The 27,935-nt window shown below is 33.6% G+C and overlaps 1 protein-coding gene across 2 annotated transcripts in view; it reads right to left on the reverse strand.

The window, feature by feature from the left end:
• Nucleotides 1-8,703: 8,703 nt before the first annotated feature.
• Sytalpha (Synaptotagmin alpha) overlaps nt 8,704-27,935 on the reverse strand; it is a 110,562-nt gene continuing 91,330 nt past the window's right edge. Inside the window, exons 3-8 of one of the 2 annotated variants that reach the window (XM_089244840.1) lie at nt 26,291-26,479; nt 21,250-21,467; nt 20,967-21,122; nt 19,314-19,580; nt 14,098-14,212; nt 8,704-10,602 (exon numbers count right to left, since the gene is read on the reverse strand). In XM_089244840.1, coding sequence (XP_089100966.1) covers nt 10,262-10,602; nt 14,098-14,212; nt 19,314-19,580; nt 20,967-21,122; nt 21,250-21,467; nt 26,291-26,479 — 1,286 coding nt within the window. In that variant the 3' untranslated portion in view covers nt 8,704-10,261. The remainder of the gene's footprint in view (nt 10,603-14,097; nt 14,213-19,313; nt 19,581-20,966; nt 21,123-21,249; nt 21,468-26,290; nt 26,480-27,935) is intronic. The other variant, XM_089244841.1, reaches the window with a different exon arrangement.

A 27,935-nucleotide genomic window follows, 5' to 3' on the forward strand; every position in this document is an offset into this window, starting at 1 on the left:
ATTAATCAAATAAATCTCTTTGTAGTTATTATTTTACTTTTTGTCGTTCCAGCGTCACGTCGAAACCTGCATGCGTTGCGTTTTTCGCGATTTTCACCCTCTCAACGCGATTTGCGACACCATGTTCCATCGCAATTTTTGTTCCTCTTGATGGCTACTAACAACCCTCTCTCTCTCTCTCTATATATATATATATATATATATACATATGCACACACACACAGTATATATGTTTTCATTTCTATGCTGCATACCGGTGTAAATTTTATGTGCCACCAAATTATATTTTCCACCGAATCACTTTTTGTAAATAACAAAAACATAGTAACCAGTATTTGGGAGCATATGCAGCATAAAAATAAAATAATGATAGTTTCATAATATCATATGTTATGTATTTTCGTGCTGCAGATCCGTAAAAAAGCAACAACGAATTTATTTGTAGAAATATAATAGATAGTTTTGTTTTTACTCAACAGATGGCAGCAGGTTGGCCTTAAAGCTTTTAACGAGTTTTCTCGCATTTTAATAGCAAGAGGTAAAAAATATATCAAATATTTATCTATAGTTTCTTATAATTTTTATCATGAATATTAAATATTTATACAGACGGCTAGGGAATTTTCCATCCTAATATGGTTTTTCACCTGTTTTTGAAATTGTTCACTTAATTGCAGCGCTCTGCAATGAGAGAAAGGTTGAAGAATATTGATTTAAACAGTACAAAACGTTGAGGCTTTTAGTGCCAACAACAGATAATTCCATTCATTTCCTTACAATTAGACACTATAATGTCTTCAGAAAGTTTATTTTCCAAGATGTCCTGGTTTTCATCAGTGATTTTGATTTTTGTCCTGGTTTTTTATAAGGATTTGCCCTGATTTCTCAGTCGCATGACCTGGCCACCCTGTACTTCGGCCCGCGTCTGCCTGTCCCGTACCGTAAATCGGTTATAGATCTACAGTAATGTGTAAGATAGGTGAATTTTAATTAACTTGGAAAATTATGATTACCTTCTTTGACTAGTTTTAGATTTTTTCAATTGGTGACCACATATTCCTTTCAAATTTTCTTTTTTTTTTAATTTCAATTTAAAAAATATATATCATTTTTGATATTTATTATAGAAATAAATTAACTTGTTTTTAATTTTTTCAAAAACAAGTAAATCCAGTGCTGTTTTTTTCTCTAACATGTATGATTCAAGTTAGATGCCTGACCTGGGAATGGAAATTTTTGGAGATTTGCTGAGCCCTGCAATCAAGCAATTGATGAACCGATATAATCATATAACAATGTGGCCTGGATATACAGTATAACCTGTCTTTAATGGAAGCAGTATTAAGCGGAAACCCATCTTCAACAGAAAAAACTCTTGTTTCAGTGATTTCAATGCCCAAATGCGCATTTAAAAACCTTGATTAAACAAAGCATGTCTAATCCAGGATTACACTGTAAAAGTTTGATAAAAGATATTTTAAAAAAACTTGAAAAAAAACAACCAATAATAATATTGGTTACATTCACTGAAATATAATCGATTAACTTTAGTGGTTGAATTTTTCAAGTTTTATAAATGAGCTTTTATGAAACTGTTACAGTGTAATCTTTGCCTGATGCTGAAACGGAAAGTAAAATTGTACCCTCTTAATGGAAAATTTCACAGAAACACGAGTGTTTCGCGACCGATATAAACCAAGAGATCATACAATGTGTTAAAGTGCAGCTCTACGGAAATTTTGTATGCACTCTTTTCTTGCCAATGTGAGTGAGTTCTATATCATCCATCCTACCATTAGCAAAAACTGTTTCTGTACTCGATGCTGTGATATGAATAAGAAATGTGTAGTAAAGTATTTCCTTTCTCAAACTTTAACAATTTGTTTTCTATGGAAATGCAGGCTTTTCTGCAAGAGAAATCAGTGCAAGGGTTGGATTCCCTTGAGGATTTCTTGAGGAGGTTGGATGATAAACAAGACACAGAATCGCATGCAAGCTGCTTTCCGTGATTGCAGTGCTGTGGATTACATGTTTTAGGGTATTTCATGGTATTTGCCTTATTCCTTGATGATTTTTTGAGTATCATTAGGCAAAGTCATCTACTCTTCCGTACATAAACATAGGCAGCAATGTACAAACTAAACCTGACGCAATAGATATTGATACTCTCGTTGAAAATTTTGGAGAAAATCAAAAAGAAGAGGATGAACATAAGTTTAATGTCGTCATTTTGGTAGAAGAATAGTGTAGGGCAAAATCTTTATGCATAGATGCTGTCAAAACCTTGAAAGATCTGCAACACTTTGCTGTACGTCATAACGACTCGGTGATGTTTAGTATGATTTCTGAAGCAAAACTGTTTACTGAATGTCGGGCAGCAAAGGGTGTAAACTGCATACAGAACACCTTAATTGTCCACTGGAAACTTTATTACAGTACAGTTTTAATTTTTCATTCACTATTCGACGATGCAAATAGTTAATGTATATGATCCCCTGTATATACTGCAATGTTAAAGTAAATACGTAGGTATTTTTAATACTTTTTTAATTTAATAAAATAATGTGTACATTTTCTCTATAATTAATTATCACTTATATATTTATAATTTATCACTTATTACGAATATATAAGTGATAATTAATTATAGAGAAAATGTACACATTATTTTATTTTTTATTTCTAAATTATTTACTTTATTTTCAATTAATTTATTTAATTTCAATGCCATACGAGATCGTTACATAATTTTACACATAATGTCTATTGAACCTGCGTTCAACGGAAAAAAAATCTCGATCTCTTGTGATTCCGTTAAAGGCGGGTTTTACTGTATATCGGTTAGGCTAGCCCTAGCATTTCGTCTGTAAAATATGATCTTGTTAGGAATAGAAAAAATTCGAATACAAGTTATAAAAATACCCGAGACTTTTTAATCTATTGTAAAGAAATTAAAGAGTAATAAGAGCAAGGAAACAAATTTATATTTGTGCGTGTAGTTATGTTACATTTTTTTAATCAAACCAATTATGTATATTTTTTATGAAGAAAAAGGACAAAAATGAAATTTCTACAACATACTGGACATACTTTATTTAACGTACCACAGTCACAATACAAATGGAACATAACACAGGTGACTATTACACAAACAAAAAAAAAACAATCATTACATAATGCTTCGAGCATGAAAATAATGATCCTAATTTTCATTAGATCTCTCATATTAAGTCTTTTTTTTACCTTCAAACATTCTACGAACTGTTAATGACAAACACTAACAAAGAAAGAAAATAACAAATTATAATCTCGTGTATGTGCTTATCTTAATTAATGCATGATTTAGCCATTGTTTTTTTTTTGTGAATAAAATTTTTCCAAAAATTAATTTTTGTGCTCTGCTGTGATCTCCGTAAAATAGCGATAGCAAAAATATTTTGCGGGAAAACTTTCGAAATTTTATTTTATTTGGAATAAGTTATAAAACTCTAACTGGACGTTATTTAAATTTTCTTTTTGTCAAGCTTTTATTGTGCTTTGGAAAGAATTAAAATAATCAGTGTTTTTTTTTTCCGAATGTAAATAATGATTCAAATGTCAAACCCCTCACAATAAAATCCTTTATCGTTCGGAATTGCTGAACAGTATCTGAGAAATGAGTAAACGTTTTATGCTATTTTTACGGTTAGATGTCTTCGAGCTGCATTGAGGTAACTTCCAGTTCTCGTGGTGAAATATATTTTTGTTTTTACTGTTCGGTATTAATCATGTTACCCCTGTAAATGATTTTACTCGATTTTTATTGTCTCAAACCAGCTGAGAGTTATGTTATGACCGGCATAAATAAGAATGAACGTTAAAATGGTATTTGTTTACTTCTTGGGAAGTTAATGTTATTTGTATTTGTTCTTGGAACTATCACATTTCTCCATGGACGATAAAGATTAGAAATGTTCCTCCCTTTCTCCCGAATTCGGTGATACTCTTGTAGTGTTTCCATTTCCTTAAAAAGCTGAAATAATATACATAGGCTACTACTGTTAAACCACACATGCACCTCGTGCACATTACTTTTCGTAATTCCTAACGAATTGGTAGATGCTGGAATATGCGTGCACGTGGTATACCTAACGTGAAGTTTATTACTGTATGATGTTAGCTATTTCACCCTGCAGCCTATATATATATATAGGCTACAAGCTGAAAACGTAAGTCCATTTCACCTCAAATAACACGCAAAAATATTTAAGGCAACTGTCTACGCTTGGGGCACTTTTATTTTAAACAGGTTTTTTAGAAACGATGTGTGGTTTTAATCATAATACTGCACAAAACAAAGAAATGCAGTGAAATTTTTTAGATATTTCTGTAACTCGCTGAGATATATTATATGCTCTCAAAATTATAGTTTATTTTTAGCACTTACGTCAGACAGTACACTGAAAAGTGCAGCATGTATTCCAATAGTTTTGATATGCATGTTGCTATAACTATTATCTGTGCAATGAACTAAAAATTTTAAGGTGCACAAGACATTCTTTGAGATAGGCAATTTTCGTGAAACAATACGTGAATTTTGACGAAACTCAAAAATAAATTTTCACAAAAAAAAACCTCTTTTTTTCAAACGGCTGTATAATAGTAAATTCTAAACATATAGCCAAGATCTTAGCCCATTGCGTAGTTAATGTTAACTGGAACGCTGCTGAACATTTTCATGAGCATATCTTGCTTAGGTTTTAAGAAATTTAGTTCCGAGTGAAATAATAAAGTAACGAAAAAATGTATCTCTTAAAAAAACACGCTTGAAAGTTGTTTGTTGCCTTCGAAACCATTGTTACAGATGATTTAAATCAGCCATAACTTATTGCATGCGTAATAATGAACAGTTTCTTTCATTCATTTCAAAGACATCCTATAAATTTTTAAAACCATTTTCAACAATTATAAAAACAAATTCGTCATTTGAACGTAGTCAGTTGCCTTCAATACTGTTACCATTTTAAATGTGCCATTTATTTTACTTAGGGTCATATATGTACCGATATACAAAATTTACCTTTTATCTCCCCCTCCCCATACTTTTACTTAAAATTTAAAAAAAAATACTATATTTCTTTCCTGAGTAAAAAAAAAGAAAAATCTATTTTTTTTCTAATTGTAAGTGCAATATTCGCTGACACATTTGAATTAAAAGATCGCTGAGAAAATTACATTTTGAACAACATGTTGACATAAAATTTACGTACATGAATGACTCATTGCTCTAAATCTATATACTTTTTTCTTTGAAAATTGACAATTGCAACATGTTTTATTTATTTCATGCCAAGAAAAAAATTGTGATCCTACTGTTCTATCAACGGTTTTTGAAAAATTGAATATTTTGATTTTTCCCCTAATTGTGATCCTTCGTAGCGTATATTGCATTTGTACTTTAGACATGACGTTGAACTTGATTTTTGTTTACTCTACACAAACACACACACACACTCATGCTTTACCAGTTACATACAAAAACTTCTTCTTCACAATGCCTTAGAGAGGCTATTTTTAAGTCGTCTGACTGGCACATTAGGCTGGGGAACGACGAAATAAATTAAATTCTGTTTTGCTGAAAATCAGGTAAGAAATGATGGAAAGAAAGAGATAATAATAATAATAAATAAATAATGAAATAAAGAAAGAGATGGAAAGTGGAGGTACACATAAATCTTGATATTAAATAATTATTTGTGCTACTTTACATTAAAATAAAAAAAGATAAAAGATTATTTTTAAAATAACATAAATTGAAAAATGAGTAACGGCTGCCATGTGCAAACAGACAATAGATTATTTTTGTAGACCTAATATGGAAGGACACCTTCGTCCCTTGGGGTCACAGAGTGAATGTTCCTAATCGGAATTTTTTATTTATATGTATTTTTGTTTCTATTTTTATATATATTTGTTTCTGTTTTATTTATATAATATATGAGCTTGTCCGTTTTTTAGTTTATGCGGGGCTTTCCCCCTTCTCTTTCAGCAATTTCTTGATTGAAATATCTAAGCGAATATAGCGTTTATGAGAGACAGGATAACATTTTTTTAAAATTAAAACTTAGAGGATAGGGGGGGGACTTTCTGTATGAAAAGTTAAATTTTGTATCTCGGTACATGTACGGCCCTAAGTGAAATAAATGGCACGTGTAAAATTGAACAGTATCCTAATACTTTTTATTATTGAAAGTATTTTCGTATTTTCCTTTGGCCAACGGTTTACGAGTTATTTGAGGTGAAATGCGAACTCAAGAATTTTCACCTTATACAATTCTTGCACTGTACTTTTTTATTTATCCAATAACTTTAAAGGGGAAAAAACAACATGATTTTTCAATAAAACTTGATACTAGTTTATCGATATTACAATTGACATCAGTAGCCCTGTGTTATTTTAAGCAATTCGAGCACATTTTAGCTGAAGTTCATCGGCTACAATATCCCAGAATATATCATAACGCAATATCATCAACTAATACGTTAGTAGGATTACTCGACTGGAATTGGCCACGAAAATTGGAAATTTGGAATAAGGGGCCCCTATATCGCCACGGGGAAATAGGCTCCATCTTCGAACGGAGCTGCGAAACCGGTTCAGTTACTATGTTTTAATATGAAGCTCATGATTAATTTCATAAGCATCAGCTCAAAATAGCTTCATATTGCAATCACCCTGAAGACATTTTATAACGACGCCTGTCTGTATTTCGATGCGTCGTGCAACAGGTCATCGAAAACGTAATTAATACCAATGATAGGCATAAGAATTTTTTTTTTCTCAGGGTGGGCGAAAAGTTCATGACACATTTTAAAAATCAATTAAAAATTACCCAATTGACATAAAAAAAAGTGTAATTTGCACCCGAAATACTTATCAAGAGGATGCGAGATTTTTTGTTTTAGTTAGTAATAAAAAAGTTCACAAAATTTCACTCTCAGATGGCGTTGCGTCACGAAAACTCGATCATTAACACATAAAATGCGACACAAAAAGTTCTAATTAGTTTTTTTGCCAATTGTGCCACACAAAGAGTGCAATGTATATTACAAATTTATAAATGTTTATTCTTGTGTATCGCAATTCAGTTCGAGCTAGAAAGAGTGTTCGCATGCATTGAAATGTGGTAGTTTTACGTAACGCAAATCGTAATAAACATAAATAATGCACTGCTTGTGTCGCATTTTGTGTTAAGTCAAGTTTTTGGATACAGCGTCCTCTGTAAGTAAAATTTTAAACTCATCAGAAAAAATCTCGACGCCTCGACAAGTATTTCCCATACATATTTTGGTGCAAATCACACTTTGTTTATGACAAATGGTTGTGATATTTTATTAACGTTTTAAATGTGCCCAGGACTTTTCACCCAACCTGTAAAATTCAATGAAGTAGGAAATGAAATACCTGAAAGCTGTGATATCAGATATTTCTCTTAACCATACTCAGGATAATACAATTTTGAAATAACATGCCTTCACAAAATTCTCAATGGTATAAAATCTGATATGCTCGCGAACAATATAAGTATACGTGTACATAATAACAAACATGAAAGAATCTAGTTAGTCATTAGATTTTCTCTCGAGAGTCGAATCTTACCCTACATATAACATTCCTGAGGATCTTAATTATCAGTCATCAATTAAATACGCGGAAAAATATGAAATATGAAGGGGAAAAATTTATGTAAATACACCAGTGATCAAAATTAAATATTCAAAAACTTGTACCTCGACTATTACTTGACTAGATTGATTCAAATATCATTTGATGCTAATCACATTCACATATATTATATGACATTCAAGCGTAAATATTTTATTATAATAGGTATAGATAGCTCAACATACCAATATATGCACAGATATATATGTATATTATATATAGAAATAATTCCTAAGGCTAGTTTGGTTATACACAACTTGTGCTCAGTTTGATCAAAGATTCTACGAGTCTATCATCTCCACGAGTTGAAATGGAGGGAAATGTAAATCAGATAGCAAAAACTAAACTGTATTTTCAATAAGATAGTAGATATATTCTCATATAACTATAGTATTATACACATTATATATTAATTTGTATTATATATATAATCCAACATACTAAAAAATATCGATGGACACATGTGTATTGCTCGCCACAGAAGAAAATTCACAAATATCGTGAAACAGCTTCAACTTCCACACGGAACATGTTGTGACTAGAATATTAATTTTTTCAGTGATATATATATAAGGGATGAATAATTTTAATATATATAAATTGTCAACGATGAAATCGCCAAATTTAATTATTTACTTGTAAATTTAGGATGAAGAGCAATTTCTCAGCAGTTTTCTCACATTGTTTTCATTAAATTACTTTACGGACTCAATAGAATTTTTTATGAATGAAATCCAAATATTAAGTTCAATTTCTCCTCATGGAAATACTCAACGGTAACAATACATTGAAGTTGGAAAATGATGAATTTTGATGGTGATTTGACTGGAAAACTTACGATTTCACCAGGATTTATTTAGGACATTCAAAGGACAGAAATAACCATATATAGCATAGATTTACAGTAATTTCGCAATTTAACAACGACAACGTGTCCAAGAAAAATTTCAAGTATAATTTCTCTTCCAACACAGACAACGGCATTTTTTTTTATTTTTGGTCGATTTGGTCATGGATTTTCAACACCTCCAACCGTATTGTGACTAGAATATCCGTTCTTATGGGTGTGTATAGGATAACAAAATTTAATACACGTAAAGTTCCTGCCTATTTTAACTATTTACTTGTAAATTTAAGATGAAGAGAAATTTCTCAGCAATTTTCAATGATTTTATGGAACTACTTTACGGATTCAATGGAAATACTTTATAAAATTTGAACGTTCAATTTGTTCAGATTGAAATATTCAATAAGAAATTATGAAATTTTGAAAAATTTAAATTTAAAAATAATTCATTTTTAAAGGTGATTTAACAGAAAAACTCACGAAGATCACCAGGTTTTACTTTGGGCATTAAAGAAACAGAAAATGTGATTCTAATATTAATGGTATGGCTTGCAGTAATTTCGCAATTTAACAATATCGTCTGTGAAGACTTCCAAGACCATTACTGTTCTTAATCAGGCAAAAATCTTTTCATTTTGGGCCATTTGGTCATGGATTTGCAACATTCCAACTGAACGTGCTGTGACTAGAATATTATTTTTCTATAAGTATGCATAGGATAAGAAAATGTAATATATGTAAATTTTTTTCAAACATCGAAATTGTCTATTTTACTTATTTATTTTTATATCTCGGGTAAGAGTGATTCCGTAGAAATTTTCATTGAATTCATAAAATTCATTTCACTGAATATATCAGGGATTTTACTAAATTTATTATACATAAAATTTGAATATTAAATCCAATTACTTCTCATAAAAATATCCAATAAGGAACTGTACGATTTAGCAACATTCAAGTTATAGAATAGTGCACTGTATTGATGGTGATTTTACAGACAAACTTGAGTAAAACGTCTTCGTGTAGATCACCAAGCTTTATGTATGTAGGATATTCAAGGGCAGAACATATTTGTATATATCATTATATAATATTACATGATTTCCAGTGATTTCCCAATTTGGCAACGACGCCGTCCATGAGAAACTTTCAAGATGATTTCTGTTGTAACACAGGCAATGGTCTTTTTATTTTTGTTCATTTGGTCATGGATCTTCAGCATCCAAACTGAACGTGTTGTCACGTGAACATTTTTTTAATGAGATCATAAATTTTCAATGACGAAATTGCACATTTAATTAACTACTCTTAGAGAATAATTCTGTAGAAATTTTCATTCATTTCATGAAATCTATGTCACGGAATAGCAGAAATCTCATAGAATTTACTATGAATAAAATTTGAATATCAAGTTCAGTTTCTTCTCATAAAAATACCCAATAAGAAATTATAAGATTTATAAACATTGAAGTTTGAAAATAATGCATTTTTGATGGTGATTTGACAACACTTACGAGATCACCTTGCTTTAATTAGGACATTCAAGGGACAGATAATGATTATAATATGGCATGGCTTCCAGTAAGTAATTTCGCAATTTAACAATAAAAACGTCCTGGAAAAACTTCCAAGACAATTTCTGTTCTAACACAGTCAACGGTCTCAATTTTTGGTTCATTTTCGGCCATGGATTTTTTTTTTTTTCCCACTCACTCCATCGATCGTTCTGTTGGTGTCGTCGTGCCTATGATCAGCGAGTGCCACATTGCTGTCGGAGAGCGGCCGTTCAGAACATTCCTTCTCTGTATAGCCTCATCGCCTTTGGATTTAGCATTGATGCAAAGCGTACCGAGAACCTCTTTGTGACCGAGCATGCTGTTATCGTTCATAACGGATATCTCGATGGAAATGCTTTTCAGCATATCCTTGCGTATGTTATTGAAAGAAAGAGCTTCATTGAATATCGGGCTCGACGTGTTCTTCTGTACGTTAGTCTTCTTTTTCTTGATTCTCCTCTCGTTCATGAAAATGGCAATTTTCACGTAAGTATCTGGAAATAAATATTTTTAAAATCAATTGTTTTTGCATGATTTTTTTTTTAAATCCAAAAAAAACGTTCTTCCGCCTTTTTTAAAAAAAAACTGCCGATCGGTGAAAATGGGAGAAATAATTTTCTGACCGGTAAAAAATAAATAAATGCGATTAATATTTGAAATGGGAGAAATAATTTCGCAGGGCTCCCACTCATAAAAATAGAAAAAAGTAGGACGCTTTCTTCCCCAGACAATATAATTATAGTACAGGGTGCGCAAAAGTTCGTAGAAACTTTAGAAATGAATAAAAACCGAAAACAACAAACGGTTTGCAGGTTTAGCATCGCTAGGTCACGGAAATTTTTTTGACAGGAAAAAAACTCAAAAAACGGCTGATAGGTGGCACTGGTGCGAACGAATTCGGTGGAAATATGCAAATGAGACGGTTATAATAACTTGCGCTCCTAATCCACAAGCAGTTCACCGTTGTAAACCGTGTATGCGGACCTGCTGCACTCTGCCGTTGCTGGATTTGTGACTCGCCTGCAATGAGTTATCATCTGTGGTGGTGGTGGTCACGTGGGGCACATACTGCTGTAATAAACTATTTGGAGGCATTCTGTTCGTTATTTGCGTATCTTTTCTTTGACTTGTATACGTCAAGCTAATCTGTCTGTTGTTTTTTGAGTTTTTTCCCCCCGTCTAAAAAACATTTTCCGTGACCTAGTTATGCTAACGCTGCAAACCATTTTTTATTTCTGTTATTTTTCCGGTTTTTATGAATTTTTGAAGTTTCTACGGACTTTTCGCCCACCCTGTACAATGAAAAAAAAACTCACCAATTTACTTTATTTTCAAAAAAATTAACATTTTTCTCGTAGCACTATTTCAATATCCTATAATATTGACTCGATCCAAAGCAAAATAACAAAATTTACTTGGCAACAAAACTATTTTTGGCCAAAACAGCGCGCTAGCAATAACGGGTAATTCTTTAATTCTTTTCTGTCTCACCTCACAATGCATAACATTCTCTTTTTTTCAAAGAGTCTTCCACAGTTCAGTCTTTCAACTCTCTACTCCGATGCACAGCAAATAATGAAGACATGTAAATTTTTTTAAGAGTTACACTCCTTAGAGAAAGCGCATTTACACATTTGTGAAGAAATTGATAAGCGTGCAATTACACATTTTGCACTTCCAAAAGCACAGTGCAAAATGTGTAAGCCACAAGGTCCAATGTAAACACTTCTAGGTGAACCGGATGGTTTTACTTCGGTGTACACACATCCCCCTTTTTTAAAGGGATTTGTTAACATTTTACTGTTTAATGCCAATGTAACCGACAAATATAAAGCACTTTCATTTCTAGCTCTTTGCAGAAGTTTGTTGAATTTGTTGGACTTGTCCCAAAAATGCAGAAGACAATTGAATGCTATGGGTAGCATCAGAATTACAAAACCTAGAATAGGCCTGTGTTTCCAATTGCTTTGTTATGCAACTGTTGTAAAAAAACGCCTATACACAAAATGGATTCCATAATTTTGAATGATGAATGTTACTGTAAATAGTCCAAGATTCCGAAGTAGTAAATGAAAAATTATTTTTTCTATCCAGACAGAAGTTTTTAATGACTGCTCTACTCTCAAACTAAGCAAAACAAAAATTAATAAGCCAAATGATCTACATACACTATCGAATAACCTGAAAAACGATACAATTTCTGCTTTGGCAGAATCGTTAATTGAAATCTACTACATTTGTATTGTTTGGCAATATATCTATGTGATTCCCTCTTCAATTCAAAACAGTTACCGGCGCACTCAGGCACGGCCCAAGAGCCACACAAAAATGAGATCTGAAATTTTTCCAGAGTGATCACGTAAATTTTCCATGAAGGACCTCCGGAAAACTACTCGGCCCGGAGACCCATGATACTCTTAAAACGTTCCTGGTAGCGGCTATTTAAATTGGGTGAAGTATCGGTCAGCGAACCCAGTGGCTGAAAAACGCTGATCTACAATGCAAATACGTGACGCGCGCGCGCACACACACATACACACACCAGTGAAAATATTACACTTTCAACAAAAATCAATATTAGAGAAATACTCGTAGGTATTTTATTTCCAGAATAAATTATGTGCTTCAACAAAAGCAATTCATTCCATTGACCTCAATCGAAATTCACCCAAGTTACTATCATATGTATAGTCCGTGTTACTGCTGCGTCCGTGTAAAGACTAGAAAAGGAAAGCCTCAGAGTATTTGTTGGGTTCACTGAGCTTTTCCTAGAAAAAGGCGAACCCTTGAGATTTCCACGTAAACGTGAGTTTGCTCAGAGTAATTTATTACAGCTCAGAATCTCAGTTTCCCCGCTGTTAAGACAGTCGAATGCTACATTTTGTGTCTCGGACACGCTCTCCGCATAATATCGCAAATCCCGACAAACTCCGGAGAGAATAACCAACTCCAACATGTTATAACAAATGACGCAGTAATATTTTTAGACAGTGTTACCGTTTATCAAGCAACATTGGAAGCAAAGTAGAACTTTTATTTTGAATCAACTTTTCTCAATAAAGCCAAAATATTTTGTAAATAAATTTCTTTACAAAAATATTTGTGTTATTATATCTGGAAATTATGAGGTGTATATAGGTATCTCTATGTGGGTTTTTTTTTTTTTTTTGGCTGATTATGGCCGGTCTCAGGGATCGAATTCCTTGCAAAAAAGAGTAATTAATCGATAATTACCTCGATATTGCTTTTCCGAAATTTCAATTGTTTCAAGACTTTTTTTGTCAATATTTTCGTGTTTTTTCTATCAATATTTTAAGTGATTTTTAATAAATATTTTTCAGAGATTTTTAAAATAATAATAATTTAAAATCATTTTTAATCGTTATTTCAAGTGATTTTTAATTTTCTTTGTATTTTTATTATTTTTAATCAATATTTTAAATCTAATATAAAAATGGTTGTATTTTTTTTCCTTCTGGAAGAATAGGTTCTGCTACTAAGCGTCCAACAGATGTTATTGCAATGTGTGTCTTCAATACTCTCAAATTTGAAATATTCTGATATTGGGTACCTTTTTGTACTACCAGATTATAAGAAGAAACGGTCATTTATTTCATGTAGGTTAATGAATCCAACGGAATTCTATTCGGGATAGCTTTGCAGTATATCATTGTTTTTTATTTGAGATTTTATGCCCAGTAATATTTTAAAGTGTGAGCCAACTGATCCTACAACAAGTAGTCAGGGGCCCCTCTAATCAATAACAAATTTGTATTCATTCTCAATTTTTTATATTGCATCTTACTTCATTATTTTATATTTTCTACTTTTAAAATTCCATCCAGTATTTTTCCTGCAGTTTTTTGAAGAAGTTAAACCCCCCCCCCCTCCCCACCGAATTTGCTGTTTAAATGTGCATATTATCCACTTTCTTTAATTTACCCTGAATAAGATTATGAATAATAAGCCATTAGTAAAATTAGTGTCACCTTTCGATTTTGAGTCTTCAGCATGACGTAGATTTCGTGCCTTGAGCACTACAACAGTGAGTCTCTCAGCACTTTGCAAATATCCAACGGAGAGCATCAGTTCTCCAAGTTCTGGCTAAAGATAGAAATGTAATGTGAAAAAAACAATAAAAATGAATTTTTTCTTTAAAAAATTAATCGAAATTTTTCAAATAGTTTCCCGTTTGAATTCGAAAATTGATTGATAAAATCGATCTAAATTATGAGTGAAAATTTTTCGATGCTTGCGAAGTGAAATACATTTAATTTTATTATTATTATTTCTATTCCAACAAAGCTACGAAAGCAGTAAATCCGAGGACGGTGTGTATCATTTAATATGGCCCATGTTCATTTGACAGTTAATCAACTCGAAAAAGTAGCTAACAGATATTGCATACTGCATCTAGACCTGAAAATGTATATTACAAATACATGCAGGGTGCATAGCTAACCAATTCTGCCACCACAATATACCGGTGAACCGTTGATCCTAGAGGCATACTTTCAATTAGAAAAAGTATCAAAATAACGTGTGGACTTCAGATACATCATTCGCATTGTAAGGGGTTGAACAGTTGTTTTAAAATCCAAAAAAAAAACCTTTTCATACAGAAACCCTGTGCTCAAACTACCAAATTAGGAAGCTATTGCTCTGTTTGTCCTGAGGCCGAGAAAAAAATTCCTCATTTCTAAGTGCAGTATTCGCAGAGATATTCGAATTAAAAAATTGGAGGGGGAAAACAGCGTGAACTAACGAAAAATGTTTTTTGTCATCATATTTATGCTGTTTTTTCCCAATTTTTCTCCAATATTTTGAAATCAAAAATATCACAGTGAATGTTGCGCTTGGAAACATGGAATTTTTTCTTGGCCTCAAGAGAGACAGTGCGACAATTTTCTAACTGGGTTTTTGAGCACAGAGTGTCCGTATAAAAAGCTATTTTTTTTATTTAATAATTCTATAGTTTATTAAATAAAAAAAATAGCTTTTTATACGGACACCCTATCAATATAAATTTGTTATTTGAAATCGCCACGTTATTTGGATACTTTTTCTAATTGCAAGTATGCCTTTAGGATCAACAGTTCAATTGCAGTGCCAGCTGTTAGCGATGCATCCTGTATATCTTACGTATGCTACCCATTATATTCAGTCTAAACTGTCTATTACGTCTTCGCATGTATCTGACCGTGCACATAAATTTTGCAATTGCATCTGAAAGCACATACTAGGAGCTCTTCAGGGCCCCACGATAGGGATTCTTTCTTTCATAACGAATTGTTATTTTCTCTCAGTATAACTCAGAATATTCTCCGGCATGACCCCGCTCTCCTTGTATTAGCCAGCTTATATCTCGCAAGCCACAGAGTGGTCGTGATCGGTCCGTTCTGTTCTGTCTATTACATCTAGTATAAACTGCCTATTGCATATTGTTTGGGTTGCCTATTATAGTCCAAAATAAACTGCCATTGCATCTGAACCAGACTGCAAACAAAATGTCAATTTTCAATTTCATGCAAACAAAATTGTCCCCTGCATTTTAATACAGTATATGGCCCATTTGTATCAACATATATCCATGTTTTATCAATCTTTTATCCACCACTTTCACAAAAAATATCCTCACAAAATTAATTATTGCAGTATGCCTTTTCCACCGCTGTGCAGTCGTGTGGTCATCGTGCTGGAATCTCATCCTGGGGATCCAGGTTCCAGTCCTGTTTTCTGCACAGTGGTGGTCGGCTGTAGGTTGTTTTCCAACTTAAAGGCGTGAATACGAGCTGGTCCCCTATTTGAAAAAGTCTCTCAGAACAGAGCAAGACCTACTTTTGACACTTACATAACACATGAATATTCAAGCATTTACTATCTTCATTTCAAAATATGGAAGACAGATGGTTGCACTAGCAAGAACACTAAACAAACGGAACTTTACAACATAAATATGTTAGGGGTCACACATACACTCAGAACACGCATTCCGACATGTACCGATTCGTAAGAAATTCCGCAAAGGAATGTATACGAGGTGCATTCGCGGTAAAGTAATAGGGGGCAGAGCGGGAGCCACGTTGGTCTGGAGGTCAAGTAATAGTATTTCTATGTTTCTTCCCTAACATCAGCAAATCATATGGCTCTTTTGCCCCAGAACGCAGTTTAAAATGCTTATACACGAGTTTCATTAGTGCATATAAACATAACAGTACTATTATAGCTATATTGTATTTTCATCAAAAGTGTGTACATGAAAAACTAAAAAAAAAAAAAGAATGTGAGCTCTCCGGGTGTCTCGACACAAAATAAAAGTATAAGGACTTCGGTGAATGCATAAACTCCATAAGATCCAATAATGAAACAAACACCGCCAACGCGCCAAAAAAAATTGTTATATACGAGTAACATGATCAAGAAAAACAAGACAATTTGACCCTGATTATCGTGGAGGCAGCGTCCAATGAAACACCGAATCCAGTATAAAAAAGTTTCCGCAGTCATAAAAATTATTTACACATTTTTTGTATTTTATTATCCTGTGTTTCAACAGTGTGTGGCAGATAATCTTTTTTAATAAGTGTTGATTTCTTTTTGTTTTAATTCTAAATTCAAATTATTCACATTAGAACCAAGTACAGTATGAAATATAAACGTGAAGAAAATAACCAAGGAGGTCATTGCTATTTCAGATACTGGTTGTTACAATAAAAATTGCTATAGGTATAACAATAATTTCCAATGTGAAATAAGACATGAATTATCATTAAATGAAATCAAAATCACATAACATTTGTTACTAACAAAATATATGTTAATGAGAAAAAAAAAAGCAGCATTTAACCACTCTACGATCGAAGGCGTAATATTGTGTTCAAACGCCAGTGGAATAAATTCAAAAAAGTTATCTCTGTTTTCTTTTCTCTTTCCTCATCATCGCGATGCTTTGTTGCAACCCTACAATTTTTCCCTCTTCGGTTTTTCCATAGGCTAATAGTGATTTTTTCCCTACATATGACATGTTTCTACTACATACTGATATAAAGGGGAAAGTTTGTAAGCGTGGCACTACGCCAGTTGGCGCACAGGAGGATATCGTTTGGCGATAGCCAGTGAATTGACGACAGTTGAGCGAGAACTAGCTGAAAGAAGAAAACTGACTAGAGACGTGAGAGTTTAAACCGATGAGAACGGATCCCTTCTCCTGGCGGTGAGTAATCATGACATTCCTTCTCTCTCCCCCTTCTTGCCACCTGGCGTTAATTTGAAAGAATACTATGAAATTGTTAAATTTGTTACACCGACGTCGTATCAATACAAATAAGAGTGAACGAGAACATTTAGGGTGAGGGGATGAAAAGAAAAATATACTTTGTACCTACATAATTATTAACTTATCTATTATACTGTTTAGCTTTTCATTTTTTTTTCTCTTCTACTTTTTTTCCTTTTCTAACGTGCGGTAAAGTTAGGACAAGGTTACCAGATTTATCGCCGATTCGTCAAATAGAGACTATCCGAATTTTTGCCAATCGCTTGTAAGCGAGAGGATTAAATTGATAAATAAATTACACAAAGAAAAATAAATGAAACAAAAGGACAAAAAAAAATTACAAAAATAAATTAAAAACAGGTTACAGTGCAACTGCGGAGGAAGGGGTGGGCGGTGCACCGAAAAGTAAAAGAATATGTTTCCCTGAGAGAGAGAGAGAAAAATTGGACAATAAATATATTTTTCTAATGACTAATACTGTGTGTATAATTCTTTCCATAGAAAAATTCTAAAAATTTATCCTAGAAGGACCGGTGCTATAGCCGAAATGAACGGAGGTTGTTTTCCATTACATACTCCCGATTTTCTCGTTTATTTTTATTATGTTTAAAATGTGCATATGAGTGTGTGATTAAACTTCATAATTTTATTTCTAATACCGGATATTCCTCAGCCGTAACCGATAAAAAAAATATTTATACTCTGAACGTAATAACTGCAGTTTCATTTGCACATCACACTTTTCAATTTTTTCAAAATATTTCTTGCGTTCGAAATGCATTTTACGCTTACAAATTTCTTACTGATTGAAATTGTATCGTTTGTTTTGTTATTGCATAGCGAAATCTGACATCGCTGATATGGGAAACAGTCAAAATGACCGGAGTGGTCCTTCTGGATTTTATATTGTGTGAAATAGAATTGGATTTAACACTACCGAGCTGTCATTTTGGCTGCAGTTGAAAATTTCGTTTTTTATCCAGATACACCATGAATGCATTTTTTATAGGAGAAATGAATTGATTATTTGTTTTTCTCTTCTAAAAATAGTTTATAGAATCGCCCATGCTTCGTTACATTTCAAGCGTAAGCAAACATACAGGGTGTTTCAAAAAACACATAGATTTTTAAAATTTTAATTAAAATTAAAATTAAATTAAATTAAATTTAAATTTAAATTAAATTAAATTAAATTAAATTAAAATGCGGAAATTGAAATTTACTTTTTTTAAAAGGCGGTAGAATACATTCAAATAAACTATGTCTTTACACGTGTATAACGCAACTATTTTGGCATCATTATACAATTATATGAGAAATGAGAAAATTGTAAACACCTCACGTTCTTTCTGCTAGTAAATTGACTATTAGCTTCAAACGTAAAATCTCTTGTCTGCTCCAGCTAGAATGGGGGCGAGGACGGGCATAGGTGGCGCAACCCTAAGGATTCAGAGGACACTTGATCTCCCGTCCCAAGAATTTTTGTTAAGCGTGCCATCACTAATTCATGAACATGCAAAGCAATGCACGTACCCCCCCCCCTTCCCCCTCCACACGTGTTTTATCCAATTCCTTATATATGCGAAAAATCTGGCATCCCTAGTAACCCTTCATTGTTTTGCCTGAACTCCTGGTTGAGGGTGTCCCTTGATTGTCGTGGAGCAACTTACATTCCGAAGTTTTGAAATCAATGAACAATACGCGATGTAAATTCAAAAGAAAATATGAACATAACATTTTTCACGGGGTTGGGGTCCCCGTTTCCCTAAAAACCCTCATACGACAATATTTCAAAACAAGCAACCCTTGTGATTATGATACTTGGTTTAATCTAAAAACATATCAACATTTACAGAAGTATCATGAATTTCTGCTATAGTGCTCAAAAAAAGACTAGAGTTTTAAATGATAAGAGTAAACGAATGATACCTTGTCGTCTTTCTGGTCAGAGAAATAGATTCCTTTGCTGATCGGGCTGTTTTCTTGCAAATTCAGCGTGTTCAGGGAAACGTTCGCTCGACCGAGGCATTGGTGCCTCGAATTCGGATCGAAATCGAACAAGAATATTTCGAGAACTCTCTCCTGGATTTCTTGTTCGGGAACGTCGAAAACTAACTCCTCGTCGAAAATTGGATTCAGTGACTTCCACACGGTTGACGTCTCGCGCCATGTGTCAGCGTCCGGTAACAGCCGTACCTGTTAATTAGAAATAGCAGAATTTACGTCGGAGTCTAAGTCATTTGTGATGTGATACACATACGTGAATACTGTAGGTAGACAACGTAAATAAGGTTGACAGTAGCTAGGTTAATGTGTCGCAGTTTTCCATGATAAAGCCACGGCTTATATAGCTTTGAAAATTAATTTTTAGCTTTTGTGGCTAATTTGAGGCCATGACCTCTTCGATAATTCTAACTTCGGGGGATTTCAATTGATTTCTATGAAATTTTCTTCATGTAGGCCTATTTCTTTTTAATGCAGTTATTAAAAAGCTTAAAATTTAGATAAAAAGATAAAATTATTTTTTTTAACTGAAAGATGTTTTCTAATGTTTAATCATTAACATAAAAAAATTCGCAACATTATGCAGAAAAAGTATCTTTCGTTGATGTATTGGGCTGAGAAAAACCATCTCGCTTAATACCACTATGGGGGGCCATTTGCTGAAGTTGAGGATAGCTACGTCAGCACGTTACGATACTGTGCGTGTTAGAAGAAAACCAAAAGTCAGTGTCTCTCGTAGTGGATAATACGCTTACCTAGATTGCAAGAGGAATCGGGTTCGATTCTCGACGAAGACCAGTAGATTTTTCTTTCTGAGTTGACTGCGGAATAATATCCAGAAAAAGTCGTTTTCCTTAATGTGTCGGGCTGAGAAACATCATCTCACTATATTTAAACGTACAAACTTTAGTTCGATTCGAATGATACTATTTTTTTAGCCTTTGAATGAAAATTACTTGTGGCTTATGGATGCGGCCCATAAGTCCCAGCGGCATATTTACCGGAAATTGTAGTAATTATGTAAGCTTATATTACAAATACGAGGTAACGATAAGTGAAACAACTCATTTTTGAACTAAGATAGTGTAAAGTCATCGTGATATCGTGAAACAATCTCAAGAATTTTGTTTCATTTGAACACATGAAGAGAGAGTTTCCCATAAACAATCTATTAAAAGTATAAAGTTCACTTGCCCTAGGATTATTTGAATTAATTATGAGCCAAATATTTGCTCCTTCATTTTTATAAAGAATGGATGAACCTTTGCTCCCTTTGGCGTTTCAAGGAACACTTCTTTCCTGTCACTACCGTTAAAATAGCCATTATACTCTTGCACGTTACCCCTCCTTAATAATAAATTACATACCTTGAATAATTACCGAGCTATGGTACTTTGTAACCTTGCTTCGCTCCATCCTTGTTAATGAAAGCAAACCACGGATAGCAACCTTAAGTTCATTTACGTTTTATGTCGTCAACCCATATTAACTTTATGCTTGGAAAAACAATTTAAATTCCTTAAATATTCCTTCAGTGAAAATGCACTTATCAATTCGATACTATAGAAATACACTAACCTTAACATAAGGATCAGCGAGACCGCTGACGTCCTTGGGAACCAAGTTCTGCGCTTTTATTACATGGACGCATAGCAGAGAAAATTGCAGGTTGTAGGTGACGTCGAAATGAATAGTTCCTCCAGGACCTTCTTCGGGCATCTCTTGGGGGCTTTGCTGTCGTTGGAAGAGAATGAGAAATCAATTTCGTGTTGGATGCTAGAATCGAAAATTATATGCGACGTAAAAATAATTTCAATGACAGTATATTATTATTTAGAAAATTAGTGATTTTCTCACTCACTCTCTCTTCCTGATAGAGCGTCGCATCAAACTTGGTGTGGTCGATTTTGCCGTACATCGACACGACTTTCGGTCTAGCAGAGAGCTGTTGCTGTGGTGGCTGGACGCTCTTGACCAGTGGTGATGCGTTGCGATCTTGTTGCGAAGCCATGTGCGACAGAGCGAAAGGCGACACTTTGATCCCGAGAGGAGTGTTCGGTGTATCCGGGAGACTCTCGTCTGATGTGAAAAAAAAAACCCGTATACATTGTGAGAAATTCTATTTTGTGTGAAACATGCTCGATAATAATATCTCCTCCTTCATCATGAAAAATTCATCTAAAAAAATTATGGTTATTCATGAGTGGTTTTATTAAACTGGATTAAAAGAGAAGGAATTATAATTCGAAGAATGCAGAGGCTGTGAGGGTTCCGAACGATGAAGCTCACGTTCTTTAGCGATAAAACACAATTTTTCGAAGATCACAAGTGCGGTTTTTTTTCATGGTGAAACGTTGCATGTTTTCCAAAGCACCTCTGCATTCATGTTGAAGTATCATTTGTTACATAATGTTGTTTTTTTTTCACTCCACTGTAACTGGGCATATGCCTGTTGTGTGCGTTTACCAATAAATAAATGTCTTCATCAAGTTTCTTAACCTTCTTCGCACAAACACACACGCATGATGAAGCATTCATTTTTCTATGATGACAAATTATATTTTTATCATATAAAGTATGGATTTTTCTACGGCGAATCTCATTTTTCATGATGAAGCATTAATATAATCATGAATTTTTTTCTATTTTATCACATTTTAAAACACCAATTTTTCCCATCATTACGAAACATCAACTTTATTCTCGTGATTTTTATTTATTTCATCATTACGAAGCATTGATTTTATCATTACGAAGCATTGATTTTATCATTACGAAGCATTGATTTTATCATTACGAAGCATTGATTTTATCATTACGAAGCATTGATTTTATCATTACGAAGCATTGATTTTATCATTACGAAACTTTGATTTTATCATTACGAAACTTTGATCTCATCATCACAAAGGATTGATTTTATCTTTTTGATTTTATTTATTTATCATTATATATATATGAAGCATGAATATTTTTTTTCTATCAATATGAAGCATCAGTTTTTTTATCATTATGAAGCATCAATTTCATCATTATGATTTTTATTTGTTTTTTCATTATAAAGCTTGAACTTTTTCTTTATGATTTTTATTCATTTATCATTATTAATCGTCAATTTTTCCCTGATGATCACTTCTTTCACTTGGTGTGTTACTCGGATTTTCTTTGTATTATTTAATTTTTTTATAACGAAGAATTGTTTCTTCACATGATGAAGGGTCATTTCTAACGCTGAAGTTTCAATTTTCCTCACGAAGCACAATATATCATGATGAAGAGCCAACTTCATGAATTTTTATTCACAAATTTTCCAATAATTCGATTAACCATTTTCATGGCAATTAATTAAAATGCGTATTAATTATTTATAATTACATGAACCAACAAATCATCTAGATAGTTCTTTGACACATTCAAGCAACATTTCAATCAACAAATATTCCCAAAGAAGAGCCTACAAAAGGGAAAAACTTGAGGAAACTTCGAATGTAACATGCAGGGATGAAGAAGGGAAAAAACAAACAACTTTAAAAGAAAACAAAAATATCATTTCAATTTATTTGACCGGTTTCACGAAATATTTTTTTTTTTTTTCAAATTTCCGGAAAAGCAATATTCGAGAATGTGATCAAAGAAAACATCGCACGCATATTTCAAGTGAAATGAGATGAAAAAGTAGGGATAGATAGAAAAAATGGAGCACTTACTCGCACGTTCCGATGTAAATTCATATACGAAGAGAATCTAGGATATCCGATTGATGTTTTCCAAAGCAGAAATATCTCTTTCTTCAACTCTCAGAAAAACTCAACATGAACAAATATCATGAGGGAAATGTTATTACAGATATTTTTTTTTTCTCTCATTCTTTATGAATTGCACCAACGCGTGCGCGTTCCAATGAAAACCTTCTCGCAAAACATGGGACTTACATACGTATGTTTCAAACGCATTCCGAAATAGAATCAAATTCCAACTGTTCGGAATACTTTTTCATTCAAGGAAAAAAAAAAAATTTTAACAAAAAAAATTCTCGAGTTTTTCTTTTTTTCTTTTTTTCAATTTTTTGAAAGGATTTTCTTTTTCCGTCATGAGTCTAATATCGCTCATGAATCAGAAATACATTCTGTTTTGAAATAAAGTCGCATGCTTTTAGTCGATGTAATAAGACGTATAGCCGTAAGCATTACAGACAGGTATTTTTATTTCAATTTATTTTTATCAAAGAGAAACGAATCTCAAAGACATTTCTAAAGAAAGATAAGATAGAAGGAAAACCTATTTTTATCGAAATCTTCATGAATATTACAAAGAGTTTCACAAGTTGTACACGAAGGTAATTTCGAGCGATGGTTCCCTTAATCCAATTTGTATCGGTTCGAGGGTATTTGTGGGGAATATTTATGAGGAACGAAAGGATCCTGAAAACCAAGATTCTTTGGAAGAAAAGTTCTTGAGACAAAAATTAAAAAATAAATAAATAAACGATAAAAAATAAGAGAATTGATTATTTCCCATTGATTTTTACGTGACACTTTAAAATCGGTCCTCTTTCTGCGTTACTGGAAATCTAATGGCGACAGGCCTAGGCCATGTCTGATCAGTGCGATGCGATGTAGTAAAGGCTGCGTCATCTCTTTGAAGTTGCTCTTGCCGCCTTGGCTCAGTGGGCGTGATCTTGGATCAGGTGCGTGACGTCACTTCTGTAATACATTTTAACTACAGCGTGACCTTGAAATACCGTGGTAGTCAATGGAAATTCATCGGTTATACCAAGACGGTGATGTCAGCTGTTACCGATTGGAGATAAACAAGAAAGTGGGAAAAGGGCTAACTCTATTTCCTCGTTAGCTTTGTTACTGACTTCGGCGTGTCATAAGACAGCCTTTATTATATGGTCTCTGATATTATACTTATGTTTTAGCCCAGAGGGGTCATCAACCATTCAGATACTGCGGGCGAAATTCAGACTTTCCCTGAAGCCCGAAGATCACCACAACAAGCCATTGTGTGGTATTTATTATTTCAACATAGAATCCAGATTCTCAAGAATACAATATTATAATGTGCAGTGGCGTCTTAACGGTTTGGGTGAAAATGGCCTCGAGTGGGAAAACAAGGGCCCCAAACAATTGAAGATTTTTATTTTATTTTGGAATATTATTTCTTTCCACCAATTCTGCAATTATTTCTTTCACCAAACACACACAAGAAGGAAGCTAATGATATCTAAGCCCAGGGGTATATACAAGAATACCCCGACTTACACTATCCCCAGCTGTGAGCGATTTCGAAGTTACGCTGTTTTCTGTGAAAAATACACATTTCCGAATTTCAAGTGTAATCTCGAGATTATTGCTCAGATCATAGAGATTATGAGCGATGATACCAATTGTTCCATTCGATCAGAATATCCATTGTAATTGAATTACTTTGACTTTTAACGGGCTCTAGTGTATAAAAATTAAAAATTTGCTGTGGTTTACATCATTTTTGTTGCACCACGGTCATTTCTACAATTTATTGCCGATTGCAAACGGCAGCCTCTCTTTGTACTCACCGACAGGTTGGTGCGCTAATCCCTTGGTGTGGGAGTCCCTGCTGAAGCGATCTTTTTCTGTGGTCATGTTGCCGTTTCTGTTGTACCCCGGTGTAAGGAGTTTCTGACAAGGGCGAATCGGGTATCAAATTCGCGACACCTCTAAACAGCCTTTGGTACTTTAAGCGAGTATCTTATCGACATGGGCTACTGCACCCACTGTGATTTAGAAATGAAATCTCCCAAGTTTTGTATGGCACCTGTAGTTTTACAGAGAAGTTCACAATTTCATACCAGAAATCCAACGTTATTGTCATCCTTAAAAAAAGTTTGTTTACTGCGATGTTCATTAATGACAATTGAATTTTTAATTAATTCAACCCATGGATGAAAGTTGTCTTCTTGTCTCCAAACACAAGCTGCTGTTTTTTTTCTAATGGACCAAAGTGTGAATAAAACATTCAAAGCGTTCAACGAGTTACTTTCATTTGCGCAGTTTTTAGGAAATATTTTGATTGCAGTCACAATGCAAGTTAATTTCTATGAAGTCATAGGAAAGTCCCATACAAGTGCTGCCATGGTAAGAAGGAAAAAGGCAGGTGTCCTTTTCCTAAATGTTGATCCTAATTAATTAATATTTGATGCAAAATTGTATCCCTACTTATCGTTGGTTCTACCTATCGTGTTACTCCGGGGTATTGCTGTACTCAAATATCAATGTATCAAAATACAAAGTGTCTCACTACTGGATATGGGGAAAGGAGGGACACTGTTTAAGACAGAGACCCACAAGAAAAAGTATGGTCGTGCGTGGGGAGAGTCGAGAAAGGTGAAAAAATCATTGGTCCTGTAGTTTATAAAAATGCAGTTGTGCGGTCCTGTGGGTTTCTTGTTGGACTCTCATCATGAAAGGGTCCAGATACGAATCCCGTTGATGGCATGGTGTTGGTGGTTGGTGGTTTTCCAACTTCTAGGAGCAAATGCGAGCCGGTCTCCTATTTAAAAACAATGCATCTCACAACACCCTATTCAGGCATTTGCCGAATTCTCAAATATGGAAGACAGATGTGCAGCACCATTAGAGCTCGAAACATTCATACCTCTGGCAACACAATACGTTGGTATCACATATATGCACTCAAAATAAACATTCCGGAATGTACCAATTCGTTGGAAAATCAGCAGATACAACTTTACGAGTTGCATGCACGGTTAAATAAGCAGTAGCATAACTAATTTCACGAATCTTTAAGACAATTCATATATTTCTCACAGTTGATACTCTTAATTTTATGACGCTTCCAGAGTCACTTTTGATTTCGAGTCTTAAACATATACATCCAAAATTCTTGTTGAAACTCACCACCGCTATAATCATTCGGTCCATCACTCTGACAAAAGCTGGCTTGCCTCTGGATGCTGACGGGAACCCAGAATTCCTTTGTAATAGCTGGAGGTGGGCTATCCAACCGGCCGCCGCTGCTCTGAGATCGTAGGACACGCATGGACTTGACGCCACTGCCCGGAGGACGCATTATTGTCTCCTCGATCACTGTCAGAGAAAACAAAAAATATGAATAATGATAGCAAATTTCATTAAGGGGTTTGCTACCTTTTAACATGATAAATAAACTTTCCCTAGTACAAATATCATTAAAAATATTATTAAACCATTGATATAATTCAAATATTTTTTTACTTATATATTTGGTTGTATATGCTATCCCATGCTGGTACGGAATTTCAAATATTTCGTATAACTCTCTAGAACTTACAAATTTAAAAAAAAAAAATCATTAAAGACAGCTTGCGTGCATGATAAAATGCCGTGACATGCAGGTAATTGAATGAAAACATTGATTCAAAATAAGAAAAACTGTTCAGTTCATAAAATAATGAAAAAGATTTGAGATTTGATTCAATCTCATGTAAAATTAAATTTTGAATTGTTTTTTTTTATAACCTAATTATTTGAGAATGGATGTGAAATCCTTTTCGTCTTTTCATGGATTGAACAGTTTCCCTTCGTTTCGATTTTTATTCAATTTCATTGATGTGTCAAATTTAAATCGAAGAAAGAAATAATTGCAAAAGTAATTATAATTACGATGTAATGAAAGAGATTGTCTGAGAACTAATGAAAATTTAGAATCGATCAATCGAAAATGAGAAAAACAATTGACAGAGTTCAAATTCAGCTGAAAACTCAGAATAAATTAATGAAATAATTTCATAATTGATGAAAATTTCATAATTGATGAAAATTTCATAATTGATGAAAATTTCATAATTGATGAAAATTTCATAATTGATGAAAATTTCAAAATTGATGAAAATTTCAAAATAAATGAAAGGAATACTTCTAGATGATGCCATTTCTCACAATAAATGATAGAAATAATACCAGAATTGATGAAATTTTAAAATTTCAAAAAGAATCAACGTTCAGAATTTATGAAAGAAACAATTCCAAAATTGATGGAAATTGAGAATTAAATGAAAATGTCGAATGTCTGTATAATCGTTTTCTACGTGAAAATGGCAAAATTCTACAATCGTTTCATATGAAAATGGGGAATTTATAGGAAAGAAATTATTACTATACAGCGCAGAGTTTCCCAAAGTGGGCAATATCGCCCTTTGGTGGGCGACGGAAAGGTCCAGGGGGACGATATAAGTTACGGGCATAACATAGGATCCTATGGGTTTAGTTGGGGGCGATGAGAGAAAATATTTCTTCGCAGAACGGGGCGATGGAACAAAAAGTCTGTGAAACTATGATATAGCGTAAGTGCGGCCCCCTCCCCAAAAACGAAGGACCCTATGCGACCGCATCTGTCGCATACCCCTTAGGGCGGCTCTGGATGTCATGCTATTCTATCATGAACGCAAATGTTAAAAACGAATATCTTTGAAAATTTGCAAGAAATTAAGTATTGGAGATGTTTGAAACTCGGTACTGCCATATAGATAAGCATATACAATCAGATATATGTGTGTGTGAAAAA

Source organism: Pholcus phalangioides, unplaced genomic scaffold (genome assembly GCF_987345545.1).
Source record: "Pholcus phalangioides strain wild (caught in Gottingen) unplaced genomic scaffold, Ppha-v1.0 ptg000015l_1, whole genome shotgun sequence".
NCBI classification, from domain to species: domain Eukaryota; kingdom Metazoa; phylum Arthropoda; class Arachnida; order Araneae; family Pholcidae; genus Pholcus; species Pholcus phalangioides.